This window comes from Melospiza melodia, chromosome 1 (genome assembly GCF_035770615.1).
Source record: "Melospiza melodia melodia isolate bMelMel2 chromosome 1, bMelMel2.pri, whole genome shotgun sequence".
Lineage (NCBI taxonomy): Eukaryota > Metazoa > Chordata > Aves > Passeriformes > Passerellidae > Melospiza > Melospiza melodia.
Genome location: NC_086194.1, coordinates 130,101,122 through 130,114,881, shown reverse-complemented (window position 1 = coordinate 130,114,881; position 13,760 = coordinate 130,101,122). Strand labels below are relative to the sequence as shown.

The 13,760-nt window shown below is 36.9% G+C and overlaps 1 protein-coding gene across 4 annotated transcripts in view; it reads left to right on the top strand.

The window, feature by feature from the left end:
• TRAPPC8 (trafficking protein particle complex subunit 8) overlaps positions 1-13,760 on the top strand; it is a 52,484-nt gene that overhangs the window by 22,603 nt on the left and 16,121 nt on the right. For all 4 annotated transcript variants that reach the window (XM_063168032.1, XM_063168023.1, XM_063168050.1 and 1 more), the window contains 10 exons: positions 1,210-1,341; positions 3,310-3,534; positions 4,543-4,651; positions 5,384-5,578; positions 5,767-5,897; positions 6,981-7,055; positions 7,739-7,865; positions 8,885-9,042; positions 9,843-10,285; positions 12,604-12,751. In XM_063168032.1, the coding sequence (XP_063024102.1) occupies positions 1,210-1,341; positions 3,310-3,534; positions 4,543-4,651; positions 5,384-5,578; positions 5,767-5,897; positions 6,981-7,055; positions 7,739-7,865; positions 8,885-9,042; positions 9,843-10,285; positions 12,604-12,751 (1,743 nt within the window). The remainder of the gene's footprint in view (positions 1-1,209; positions 1,342-3,309; positions 3,535-4,542; positions 4,652-5,383; positions 5,579-5,766; positions 5,898-6,980; positions 7,056-7,738; positions 7,866-8,884; positions 9,043-9,842; positions 10,286-12,603; positions 12,752-13,760) is intronic.

Genomic DNA, 13,760 nt, shown 5'->3' with positions numbered 1-13,760 from the left:
AAAAGTATTAGCATGGCTTGCTAGAGCCATAGTGGACACTATCCCATATATAATCAGAAGTTCTCTATAGTTTAGGCAGTTAAGAGATTGCTGTAGTTCAGCTGGTATGAATCATTAGAACCTTGCTGTGTAAGTGAAACTCTACACTTCTGTGATGTTAATTGGTGGAAATTAGCATGGATCAGCTTCTAACCCAGGAAGTGTCTTGCTTTAAAAGGAATGAAGAAAAATGTTATTCCAGTAATAGTGTAACATCTCTTCTAAAGCATGGAGGGAAGTTTAACTAGTAGTTCTGATTTCATGGCCAGCTGCACCAAATGTGGTGCTTCTGAGACCTTCCTTGGACTGCTTAAGCCCAGAATAATTTCTGTAATTTTCTTTCTCTAGTGTCTCTGTAGCTTCATTCTTTCCCTTTCAACTTAAGCTTTCTACCAGTGTTTACAAGAGCTGACTAAGATATTAAAGCAAAGAATTTAAATCCTGTTAGCTCTTCATGGTTATTTTACAGCTTGAAATTGCACATAGTATGCCTGTGGAGCATTTTAGTAGTTGCAAGGAAAATCTTCACTGGATACTATATTGGTGTCCCAGAGTATATTTGTAGTCAAGATACAGACTTGAGCATCACTGACTGTGTAGAGTTCAGCTGTGGTAAAATCAAGTCGATTATGTTCTGATTGGTTAAAGTAATATAGCTGTGTCTTGGCAGAAGAAAAGGATATAATAGTAAGAAATTGTACATTAAGAAATCAGTATGTTCAAAAAGTTCATGTGATAAAAATTCACCAAGTTTCATTGCTTCCTGTATTTTTCAGTCATCATGGTATTTTTTGTTTTTAGCCCTAATATCTGCAGGGGAAGGGGAGGGTAAAAGGTGGGAGAGTTCTTCAGAGGTAATGGTAAGTGTTTGAAACTGTAGCCTGAGTAACTGAAAAAGCAGAAAATACTTCTTTTGTTAGTCATACTGAAATAGGTTCAAATATACTTCACTAGAATAAGTAAGAACATGATGGCGTTGAATAATATTGAAAAATACTTTTAGTCTTATTTTATGTACTCACAAATGTATATAATGTTTGCATATAAAAGAATCTTTGGCTTCACAGAACTCTTAGAACTTACTGTCCCTCTTAGCATTAAAACAAGGCAACTGTTACCTCTATGGTTTTATTCAACTCAGGCTAACTCTTCTTTTTTCCTTTTAAACAGGATTCAGATCTTCGCAGTGCACTCCTGTTGGAGCAGGCAGCCCATTGTTTTATAAATATGAAAAGTCCCATGGTTAGAAAGTTTGCATTTCATATGATATTGGCTGGCCACAGATTTAGTAAAGCAGGCCAGGTAAGTATTATCTTTTCACATGGAAAATATGCCTGGTATAAGTTACTTTGTGTGTCATTAGTCTGGAAAAAGATGCTTATCTTCTGACACTTCTGTGCTAGTCTGCAGTATTCTCTTTTGCAATCTTCTGAAAATGGTTTCTGGATTGATCACCTTAGCCTTTTACTTCTGTTTTTGAAGGAATGCTGAAGATTGCTGACTTAAATTTCAAGTGATGTGTGTTTTCATTTCTGGGTCTCATTTTATACACAGTAATTTTGCTTTTTTGGGCAAAAGAATATTTTTACTCCTGAGATAAGAGTGAATTGCGGGAGATAATTATTTGTTAAACTCAGCTTATTAGAATAGTAGCAAAATTTAGGTATTTGTATTTCCTGGTGACTTAAATACATGTTCTGTATTGGAGATGCAGGTGTGTGAACAGTTACTCACAACAAACCAAAGCATCTCTGTGGCTGTTAGACTTAAGTGGCAGTTAAAGCAATACAGATCAGATTGTTTTTACTCCCATTCGCATTACTTTGCAGGCCGTTCTAATGGTGGTAGATGAACTTCTTTGGATAGAACTTTTGTGCTCTGTTTCTGCATTAGTTGTGGGATATATTTTGTAAAGATGGCTTGTGCTTGATTCCTGCTGGGGTTCTTATTGCAAGACAATAATACAGGAGAATCAAGGTGTCAAATTTCTGTTTTAAACAAAGCCCTGTGGTCTTGGCTGGGGATTTTCTCCCACCCTCCCCAATCTCAGTCTCACTGTCCTGATAAGGACTAGAAAAAGTAGTTTTGCATTGTTGGCTTCTGTGATGTAAGGAATAGTAGGAGTACTTCACCCCCTCCTTGGTTTTCTTCATGCAACAGTTTTCCTGTCTATTGTTATGACAGAACAGTAATGGCAGGAAGCTATTGATCAGTTTTTCATGTTTTTATTCTTTTATATCCTGTTCCTTTGTCTGGGAAAGCAAATGCATTTTGTAAAGTTTTGACTTTGTGTAACAGCGCTCTTCACTGTTTGTGTCTAATATTTGTAGGGATTCTGGTATCCAAGAAGTACTTTTTCAGTGTTACAGGAAATGTAGCAATTGTATTTTTCCTTAAAGGTACAAGACTATAAAATGGTACTGAAGAGAAATCAGCCAGGCTGTTTAGCTGCAGACCATAATACCATATTTTAAGGTGTCACTAGTACATGCTGATGTTAAGGATTTACTGCTTGTACTCTGCTGTCATCACCATATCAGTGTAAGCGTATATTAGATTTTTTCCCCATTAGTGCTGTAAGTAAGGGAATGCTGTTGCCATTTTTTAGAAGCTGAGACTTAGCTGTACAGTGAATGTCTATACAGCTGTTCAACACCTAGACTTGGGATTGAATGCCGGGGTCCTGAGGTATGTGCAGGAAAGGAGCTATGTAGCTGACTGGGATCAGTCCATCTATCTCCCAGTGGCTGATATGATGATTGGTAATTTTTCTTGTGCGTAGGGCTGTGTTTTGTTGGTTTTCTTGGCCTGGATTTTTGTCCCAGATACATATACTGAACAGCAGTTGGCTGAAAGTATCGCACTGAAAGTTCAGTTCGGGTGGAATGAAATGTATTGAATCTAGCTTATGTCCTGAGGCTTGGCAATAGAGCTCTGTAGACTTTAGCAGTCAGTCCTAAAGGAACTTCAAACACTGTTTTAAAAGTAATCTTTTCTTATTTGCTTTTCTAACTTACTACCTGTTACTATAGTCTTTGAAAATGTGAACTTAACCCGGAGGCCAGACTCTGTACTGTAGGAACAAGCACTTCTGTGCTTAGATTAGTATTGACCAGATTCTATGAGGCACAGTTCTGAAACATTACAGTTTGCACAGTGGCAGGGATGTGGTAAAAAATACTTTGCTGACTTACTGTTCAGTCTTCCTAATGTTATAATTTCAGTCAGTGGATAACAGGAAAATTTGACAAATGACCTTTTTTCTTGCAGAAGAAACATGCCTTACGTTGCTACTGTCAAGCCATGCAGGTTTACAAAGGGAAGGGCTGGTCTCTTGCAGAAGACCACATTAACTTCACCATCGGTCGTCAGTCCTTCACGCTTCGTCAGCTGGACAACGCCGTGTCTGCCTTCAGACATATTTTGATCAATGACAGTAAACAACCTCCAGCTCAGCAAGGAGCTTTTTTAAGAGAATATCTTTATGTCTATAAGGTAAATTACTTCAGTGTCTCTGTTTCTTTTGTAATAAGTAATTTTATTACCACCAATTCTCTGTTAAATCATTAAATGATTTTCTGTTTTATCTGCTTCGTTCCAGAGTTTTTTGTTTTTTTTAAATCTATTTGATATGTTCAGTTTTTTACTTCAGACTTCAAAAAACCTGCACATGCTGCATTTCATGTGTGTAGTGCTTTCACAGATGGGTATAAGTATGGGTTATTATCACAGTAGTGTATATGTTTTTATTAAAATAAAGTTGTCTTTTTGAGGGTCATAGCTGGATTGTAGTTGTGATAAGTTTCATGGTCTTTTAGAGGAAATGGGTCTGTTCTGTTTTGACCAATTTATAATGATTTTGAGGGCTTTTGATAATACATGTTTAATAAAGACTAGATAGCTCTGTCCTATAGTGAATTTCATTTTTTTATTAAGGATAGAATTTGTTGGATCAAGTGACTCATTGAGTTGTGTTTAAGTTCATGGGTGATTCTGGATTGCAGTATACTATATACGTCATGGGGTGTGTAGTGCTGATATTGCTACACAATATGCAGCCATGTAGATACTGCCTTTTAAAGCTTATGAACAGAATTTTTGGGGTGTTTAAGTTATGGCAGACCTTACTCAAAAGCTGGTAGTTGAATCCACAGCTCAGCTTGGTGAGAGTCTTGTTTAATGGTGTTGGAATAAATATAGTTTATCAAATTCTGAGTTAGAGAGTCAAGCTTTGCATCAAATAAAGCTCATAACAGCAATGCAATCATGGTAGTGATTAGATTTCAGGGTTAAAATAACTATTCTCCTTTTTCCATAAGGATTTCACAAACTTGAAACACCTATTAAGGAAAATAAAAACAATGTCAGACAGTTAATTGAAATTATTTATTCCATCTTAAAAGTACTCCTTGTTCAAACATTGAGTGTTTTTAATTTGACTTTCTTATCATTCAACCATTGGTAGTATACATAACACTCTGTTTTCTTGCTCCTTTGCTCCAGAATGCAACTCAGCTGTCACCTGATGGTCCCTTACCACAGCTTCCTTTACCATACATTAACAGCTCAGCAACTCGTGTTTTCTTTGGCCATGATCGACGACCAGCAGAAGGTTAGAAAATTTTAAGTAAACAGTTTCAAGTACCTTTTTAAAAAAACCAAAATACGTGCAGGAGTTGGTGCCATTTACAAGAAGTCTGTCATTATGTAAAACTAAAGTGACTAGGTAACTTAAAAATATTTCAAAAGAAAAGCTTGAGCTTGATATCTACTGGCTGGATGTTTTCAGACTTTCCGTGTAAACATGAAATCTGTGTGTGTGGTTGTGCGGACTGTCACTGTTTTTCACACCTGGAAAGCTTCAATGCAAGTCTGTAATGAACTTCATGAAAGGGATTATTATTGCTGTAGCAAATACTGGACGCTAGTGACAATGTTACAAATTAGCTTTACAGTTAACTTCCTCTAGGATGAAATATTTGGAGCACTCTGATTCCTGAGTGTGAAGAAAGCCGAGTGGAAATTCTTATATAATCCAAGGATGTACTGTGGAGTTGTAGTCCGTTATAAAGTAGAAATTATCTGTAGCCTGGGTATACTATGTAGCATGCTAAAATCTTGGAATGCTGTGGTATCCAAATTGAACTATATTCAAATGAATCTCAATGTTGTCTTCCATGTGTGCATTTCAAGCTGCTCTGCAATTCACTTTTTAAAATAAATTGTAGTATAAGAATTATAGTGACCTAGTACTTAAATATTTTAAGAATAGATACCAAACTGCCAGTACAGGCCTCTGATGCAGCTGTTGCACATCACTGTTCTCACCTTTCTCTCTCTCCAGGTGAGAAGCAGGCAGCTACGCACGTAAGCCTGGATCAGGAGTATGACTCGGAATCATCCCAACAGTGGAAGGAGCTTGAGGAGCAGGTGGTGTCTGTGATAAATAAAGGAACAATACCTTCAAACTTTCAACCAACACAGTTCTGTTTAAATCGCTACTCAGATAACTCCAAATTTCCGCTTGCTGTGATAGAAGGTACAGTTAAGATTTTTACACTTATGAAATAAACTGTGTTAGAGAAGTTTGTATGGATATTTCCTGTCTTGTTAGAGATTTGAGCCAACGTTCTTGTGCAAGTTGTTTGTATGTGAATACTCTGAGATAGCCGTCAGATTGTGATGGGGAAAGCCTGTTGTCATTATTTTCTTGCACTTTTTTGATAGAACCAATAACTGTAGAAGTGTCCTTCCGAAACCCTCTGAAAGTTCCGCTTCTTTTGACTGACCTTTCATTGCTGTGGAAGTTTCAACCTAAAGACTTCAGTGCAAAGCATGATGGAGAAACAAAAGAGCAGGTAAAGAAAACTTCATCCTTTTCCAACCCAAACAGCTGCAGGTATGGAGTATATATTGAGTATTCAAAATTCCGGAGTATGAAAACATTTAAACATAAGCATTAAACATGAAGGTTTAAATGTAAACTGAAAAAAAACGGGAAGAAAAACAGTAGCTACTTAAACAATTTTCATACTATCTAGATTTTCCTAGATCTGTAGGGCACAAAGCAGCCAAGTTAGCAAAAAATTCTAATGTGCATAGTAAAGCTGAATGCAAAACAAAATACTTCTAAGATTTCATTATATATGTACCACATCTATTTTGAGTCACACTAGCCTTGACTTGCAAATATGAGTGTCAGTAGGTAGATTACCAAATACCTTTTTCTTATTTGAGTTGTTGTACGTAGTGAAATGTGTGTTCTGAAAAACTGTGCTCATATAACATAGAAATATCTTAGTATCTCGATTAGAAGAGAAATTAGAAAACTTATTGAATTAAAAATTAATGTTTTGAATACTTTAGATGAGCTGTTGTGCTACCGTTTGACTTAATACTTCAACTAATGCTGCCAAAAGCCCTGATGGACTCTTGTCATATCCAGGTTTTAAAGGTTTTAATATATTCTAATATTGAGTAGTACAGTAAATTCCTAAATAATTTGTTTTCCTGGCCAAAACTTTGAGAACACAGTGATCTCTAAAGTTACTGTAAGTATTTACCAGAGTTATAAACATGGTTCTACATAGTTTAAGTCTCAAGGCTTACCATACACTTTCCCTTCTGTTCTGATCTGAAGTGCTACTTTAATGATGTGATAAATACTTCTGTGAATATCCGTGAAACAGGCTGGGAATGGTTCCAATTTATAGTGCTAAATCTTAAATTTCTCCTAAATAAATGTTTACTGAGCTCTCAAGCTGCTTTTTTAATTCATAAATGCTGAGAAGCTGAGCATGTAGCACTTGCTTTTCCAAACTGTTTGGAAATTTGTGTGATTTTTTTTCCCTTGAAGAAGGGGAAGGGTATTGGAAATATTATTTATGGCAGTTTCTCTGCCTAGAAGTAATAGTATCTAAAGAGCTGTTTCTTCTTTTCAGGGTACTTGTGATGAAGATATGGTAGGAACTGAAGCAATAGCAGAATTTTTAATTAATAGTGAGGAGACAAAAGTGGTAAGTACTATACTTTGTTTTAAAAAGTCTTTTCAGCATTGAACTTTAGAATGCATTTCAGACTTATCATCTGAACTTAACACTAAACTGACAGAACACATGACTGAATCAGAAATTCCAGTACCTCATGTATCTTGTCACTTTGTATAAATGTGGCAGGACCAGAGACAGTGGGCACAAGAGGCTGCTCCTGAACATGAGGAAATGTTTATAACTTCCTTTATAACACTTACTTGTTTTGCAAATGTGATGGTGCTTGAGCACTTGGCACAGGCTGCCCAGAGAGATTGTAGACTATCCATCTTTGGAGATGTTCAGGGCCCTTTGACTGTGATTCTTGGCAGCTGGCTCTAGATGGCCCTGCTTGAGCAGGCAAGTTGGGCACAATGACCTCCAGAAGTCCATTCCAGCTTCAGTCATTCTGTGATTCTGTTAGTCACAGTGAAAGTTAACTTTAAGGAATTTTTTCTAATGTAACAAGCATTTCTCAGCTCTGAAGTGGTTTGGTAAATTCTGTGTATATGAAACTTTCAGTCTAGTAAATGATCTATATTTACAGTTGCAGTTATAGCTGACACAGCTATAAAGTGAATGTAGCCATGAGTGTGTTTAGCAATTGGACATTTAACTGTAATACTTCTTTCTAGTAGCAACAACAACAAAAATTTAACGTATCTCCACAGGCAAGACTAAAGCTCTTTCCCCATCAAACAGGGGAGCTACATATTCTGGGAGTCGTTTATAATCTTGGCAGTGTTCAAGGTGCTGTGTCATTAGATGGGATAGATCCTTCTATTGGATTACAGACAGGTAAGTTTATTATTGCTTTAAATTGTGTGTTTCTGGAAGGAGGAGACATGGCTTCTGCACAGTAGAGCTAAATTCTAGTGTTTAACTATCCTGATACAAGGCCTTCCGTCAGGTAGGGATGTAGAAATAAGAGAAACAACTGAAATGGAAAAAGAACAAATTGACTCTTGTAGGAATCCACAAGGAAGGATGCCAGATCCATACTTTACTTCTCCTTTTAAATTTGCTAAATTTTTGAATGTAAAAAAATCAAAATGTAAATATTCCATCTATGCCGTGTTGAATCTATAACAACTTCCATTTACTTTCTTGCTGTTAATTTTTCTTCTGCATCTTTTTGCGTTGTTAACTTTCAACTTTTTGTCTAAATGTTGCACTGAAGTCCTTTTTATAGATTCCTAAATTTAAATTTGGCTGATAGCTTTTTTTTTAGCATCTTGAATTCTCTTTCCTTTACATTACTATATAAATTGACAATTAACTGCATGTTACTTGATCTGTTTTGTTGAATCATTCATCTGAAATTGTCTCTCTCACGTGGTGAATTTAGTTGTTAGATGAAATGGAAATTAAAACATGTTTGAAAGAAATAGAAGCTTGTTTAGAGGCTGGAAACCTTTTGAATAAAAACCATTTGGAGAGTGGTAGCTGCCTTTAAAGGAAATAATCGTCTAAGTGACTTTTCCAGCCTGGCAGAAATTGGGAAAGGAAATAAATGCCATCAGCTTCATGCACTATCTGCCGCTTCCCTTCCAGTTGTAGTCAAACTATGGAAGGGCAGAGTAAGCCCACAGCAATGGATAACTGGCTGTTGGAACTTGAGCCAGCCATGTGTTACGTGGCTGTAAGCTTTGAATAGTTCTTTGTTGGTGATGCTGCTTAATCAATGAAAACCGCATTGCATGATAAAAATTAACTTTTGAGATTGGATTGGGAGCTTTCGATCATTTCTTAGAGACAAAGTCAGGAATTACTTAAAAAAACCCAACTAAACAAAAGTTTAAAAACCTCTTTTTCAGGAAAGTTTGTTTCCAATGGGTTATCTGTACGAGGAAGACAAGATTTAGAAATCCAAGGACCTCGACTTAATAACACAAAAGAGGAAAAAACATCGATTAAATATGGACCCGATCGACGTTTAGATCCTATTATTACAGAAGAAATGCCTTTGTTAGAGGTATGTAGCTACTTCCTCTTGGCAGTTCTGAGAAAATAGATAAATGCAGTTTATAAATGCAATTCTAACAATGGTGGCTTGGATTTTGGTAATGCCTAATCTTTCCAGGTAATTTCTGATCTGTCGGTGGCAAACTTGTGTGAGTTTTTTTTTTAATTGAAACTTGAAGCCTCAAAATTAGTATCCTTCTGAAATTGCTATATTCCCTTTAGAATTTTAGTTGGCAACACCTTTGGTAGCCAGATTTTGAAGTAAACAGGGAACAGTCAAAGAAGCTTTTTTCTGTTTGCTTGCCATTCATCCAGAAAAGTTACTCCAGCTGGTTAATTAAAATACAGTGTTTTTTCTTTGCAGAGTTATTAAAATGGTAACTGGTTAATGATAGGGGCCTATAGAGTGGGATGGATCAGCTAGAAGGGACTGCAGTGATCATCCAGTCCAGCTGCCTGACCCAGTTATTACAGTATGTTAATGGCTTTATCTAAATGCCTCTTGAACAGTGTCAGGCTTGGGGCGTCAACCACCTCTCTGGAAAGCTATTCCACGCTTTTGGCCACCTTCTCCATATGGAAATGCATCTTAAGGTCCAGTCTAAACATCCCCTGGTGCAGCTTTGAGCCATTCCCAAATCCAGTCTGGATTTCAGATCACTGGATTTCAGGGTAGAGAGAACCTCCCTCTTCACTTCCCCTCAGGAAGCTCTAGGCAGCAGTAGAGTTTGTGTTAATGGTTGTTTTCATGACATTCCTAACTTGGCTCAGTGTTCAGGTTTTTATTTTTTCCTTTTCTCTCCCATACAGGTGTTCTTTATAAATTTTCCTACAGGGCTTCTCTGTGGAGAAATCAGAAAAGCATATGTAGAATTTGTGAACGTAAGCAAGTGTCCTCTTACTGCACTGAAGGTCGTGTCCAAGCATCCAGAATTTTTCACTTTTGGTGGAAATACTGCTGCTTTAACACCACTAAGTCCTTCAGCCTCAGAGAACTGTAGTGCTTACAAGACTGTTGTGACAGACCCTACCTCTGTGCGAACAGCACTGCTGTCTTCAGCTTCTTCTGCAGACTTTGGGCTTGGCACGGGAGGTTCACCTGAAGTAATACAGGTTCCACTTCCTGATGCTGTTCTTCTTCCTGGGGCTTCAGTGCAGCTGCCAATGTGGTTACGGGGACCAGATGAAGAGGGTGTTCATGAAATTAACTTCTTGTTTTACTATGAAAGTATTAAAAAGCACTCAAAAATGTGGTAAGTTCTTCTAAGCTACCTTCTCTGTCATGCTTATTAGATTCTGTGATTTTGTGATTGTAATGGTAAAAGTAAATATTACTGACTTTCTCTCAGTCTCTCTGATGATGTGAAAATGCCCCATTATCTGCTATTCTAAGCAATATTTTTTCTACTATATGATCTAATTTCCGTAGGAAATTGTGTAGCCTTTGCTGCTTTTATTGAAGTAGTAAATACTAAGTTATTAAAATAAATTAATAGAAGGCGGGTTAATGGAATTCTGTTATAACAACCTTTATTTGTATTTAGTTCCTCTGGAACCACATTGTTCTGAGGTATAGGGTGAAAAATCATAACCTAATTGGTTTCTCATTTTATAAAACAAAATCTTATCTGCATTGAATGAAAGGTTTTGTTGTTAAAATTTGGTTAGTAATTGTATTGTGATGAAGGATATTCTCTTTCCAGAGGTTAAATACTAAGTTTGATTTGCATACTGTTGTATAGTTCCTTTTTGGACTATCTTGAGAGAGTCCACAGTCAAGTTTGACACAACAAGCTAAAACAGCCCCAAGAAATTCATTCACCACTTCCTGTGGGCAGGCAGGTTTTCAGAAAAGGGAGGTTCCGTCACATTTAATGATTACTTGGCAAGTAATCATCAGGCCCTGCTTTCTCCTTTTCCCTGTTTTTGTTGCTGAGTATAACACCATATGGTATGGAATATCCTGTTGGTCAGCTGGGGGTCAGCCATCCCAGTGTGTCCCCTCCCAGCCTTTTATGCAGCCCCAGCCTGCTTGCTAGTGGGGTGAGGTGAGAAAAGGCCTTGATACTGTGCAAGCCCTTCTCAGCAACAACAAAAACATTCCTGTGTCAACACTATTTCTAGCACAAATCCAAAACATGGCCACTTACTGTGAAGAAAATTAACTGTCCCAGCCTAAAGCTGCACACTTGGTGTCTGCACCAGGGTTACTTCAGATAAACTCTAGTAAGATGGACCGAATGTCTTCTTGTGGCTGAAGCTTGTTTTCTAGGCTCGTTCCAAGAGAGAAACAAAGTTCGTGTACTGTGAAACGGGTTTGGGGTGTAAACCAAAGCAGAGTAAGTTCAAGATGGTTGAGAGAGTAGCATATTCTCAAAACTGAAGTCCTGTAAATGCACCCTTGGTTTAGATTTTTCTGTAGCTTCTGGAATATCCAAGTTACTATTTAATTTGACTCTAAGCTAGTCTCTAGGAATAGGGAATTTGTCCCCTTACAACTCATAGGATTCAGAAACAGGTGCTTGAGAGATGGAAGAGGGGTGTTTGAGTAATGTACTTGTTCCTTACATTACTGAAGTGTTGAGGGGAACTTAAGGGAACTGCTCTGGTTTGAGTGCTATTTTGTAGATGGAGCATAGCTTTTAAGTGTTGAAAAAATTATGTGATTTGTACCACTTGAAAGCTATACAGGTATCTGTATATCTGAACATTAACTGCAAAACTCAAAAGTTTCTTCTGTAATTGTGACATTGTGAAGCAGAGTTTAGGAAGCCACTGATTTTTCCCTCCCAAAACCAAGTGTCACATGATGTTTTAATATATTCAGTAGGTAATGTGTAGCAAACTTCTACATGCCTCTAAAGTGTTTTCAAGTGAAAGTTATGGTAGCCAAAAGCTTCTACATTGGAAAAGCTCAAGTGTTTCGATGGCAGCTACAAATGGAATTGTAACGATTAATTCATCCTTAGAAAAGCAGAAAGATAACTTTCACAAAGGGACTGCTCTCCTGGAGGTTGAGCATACCTGGAAATAGGGTAGCTGTGGTTTGATTCTCTGTTTTAAAATTCTCTTTTCAGGAAAATTTATTGAATGCAGTGGTATTCTAAGTGCTTTTTAGCAAATATTTATGGCAAGAGATGTGACTAAGTAGTGGTCTTTCTCTCACTTATTTACTCAGAAACTGTTTTCCAGAGCATTTGGTGGCATTAAATAGCCTAATGATATCTGTGTGCCAATACATGTCTGTTTGCTTTCACTCTGCCAGTTGTCTTATATCTGAAACATTTCTGAAATGCTTTTCCTCATGGTAACACCTGAACCTTCTTCTCCAATGTTTCACATTGGCTTAGACTACGTGTTCAAAGAGCCCCTACCCATGCAGCAAGATGGTTAAAAATAAAGTAGGTTTGATAGGGTATCTTTGGTACTTGGAATGAACAAATTGTCTAATGGCCTTAATACTGACAAACATAAAAGCTAAATTTCTTAATGTCATGTTCTGGGCTGTCCTGGTTGTTCAAAATGTTGTCTCTTTTTTTTTTTCTTTTCTGTTCACTCCTCCCTTTCCTAGTCACAGAGTATTAAGGCACACTGCAGTTATTTGTACCAGTCGGTCTCTGCACATTCGGGCTACTGTCTGCAGGAGTAATGCACTTGGGGATGAAGAAGGCAGAGGGGACAACATGTTGCTCTTTGTGGATGTAGAAAATATCAATACTGTAAGTTCTTATTTGTGTTAATAATAATAGTACTGTCCTGAAGCTCAGCAGATATGAACCAAGACTCAAGTTTTTCTACAGTAACTTTGCAAACAAAAAAACCCCAAAACCTTGCATATTTGATCATTCAGTTACTGTTGGAAAAAGTATTAATGTGAAGTTATATCCTAACTCTCTGGAAGTCTCCTATACTAATCATATTGCAAGACTATAGTTCATAGTGTTTTGAGGAAGATTTATTCCAAATTGATGAGTGTTCTTGGTCTCAGCTTCCAAGGTTGTCTTATTCAGAACTGTGTCCCCTTTCAGTGGAAACACTGGTAGAATTAGTGGTAATGTCAAAGTCAGAATTTAAGCTCCAATTTGAAGGAAGTTTCTGTGTTTACATTTATCCCCAAACTATAAAGACATTTTTACTAATATAATCCAAATACAGATATGTCTGTTGACTTAAAGCAGATTAAAATACTCAGTTTTTCAAACATGCTAATTTAAATTTACTCATTTTTTTGGCAAAGCTGCTCCCATTTTTTCAATCACAAAGCAAGGTAACTGAATTGTCTGTTCATAGAATTCATAGACACTTAGTTGGTAATGGAACCACTGAGCTGATTTGTTGTTTTCTTTTAAAGGTGTGTACACTCTGGTTTTTTTCTTCATTTACTGAATATTGTCCACTCCTTTAAGGAGAGTGAAATGTTTTTATAAAGGACGTACCTAGTTAACAGTGTGAATCTTATTTTTCTACCACCACCTCACTCTTTACAAGAAAGGAAGCCAACTCCAAAAGCTACATTTTATTGTATATATATGTAAACTCAAAATAGATCTTGAGTTTCTAGGATTTATGATATAGCAATGCTCCTAAAGTAATCCTAGAAACTAGGCAGCCTTGTGGACAGTGTTCTGCATTGGAGTTAAAAAGCCTAGTTTTTGTTAAAGTTGTTCTTAATCTAAAATACTAGCTTGTGAGTCTTTTTCTGGGGAATCCTTATTTCCTCTTCGTGTG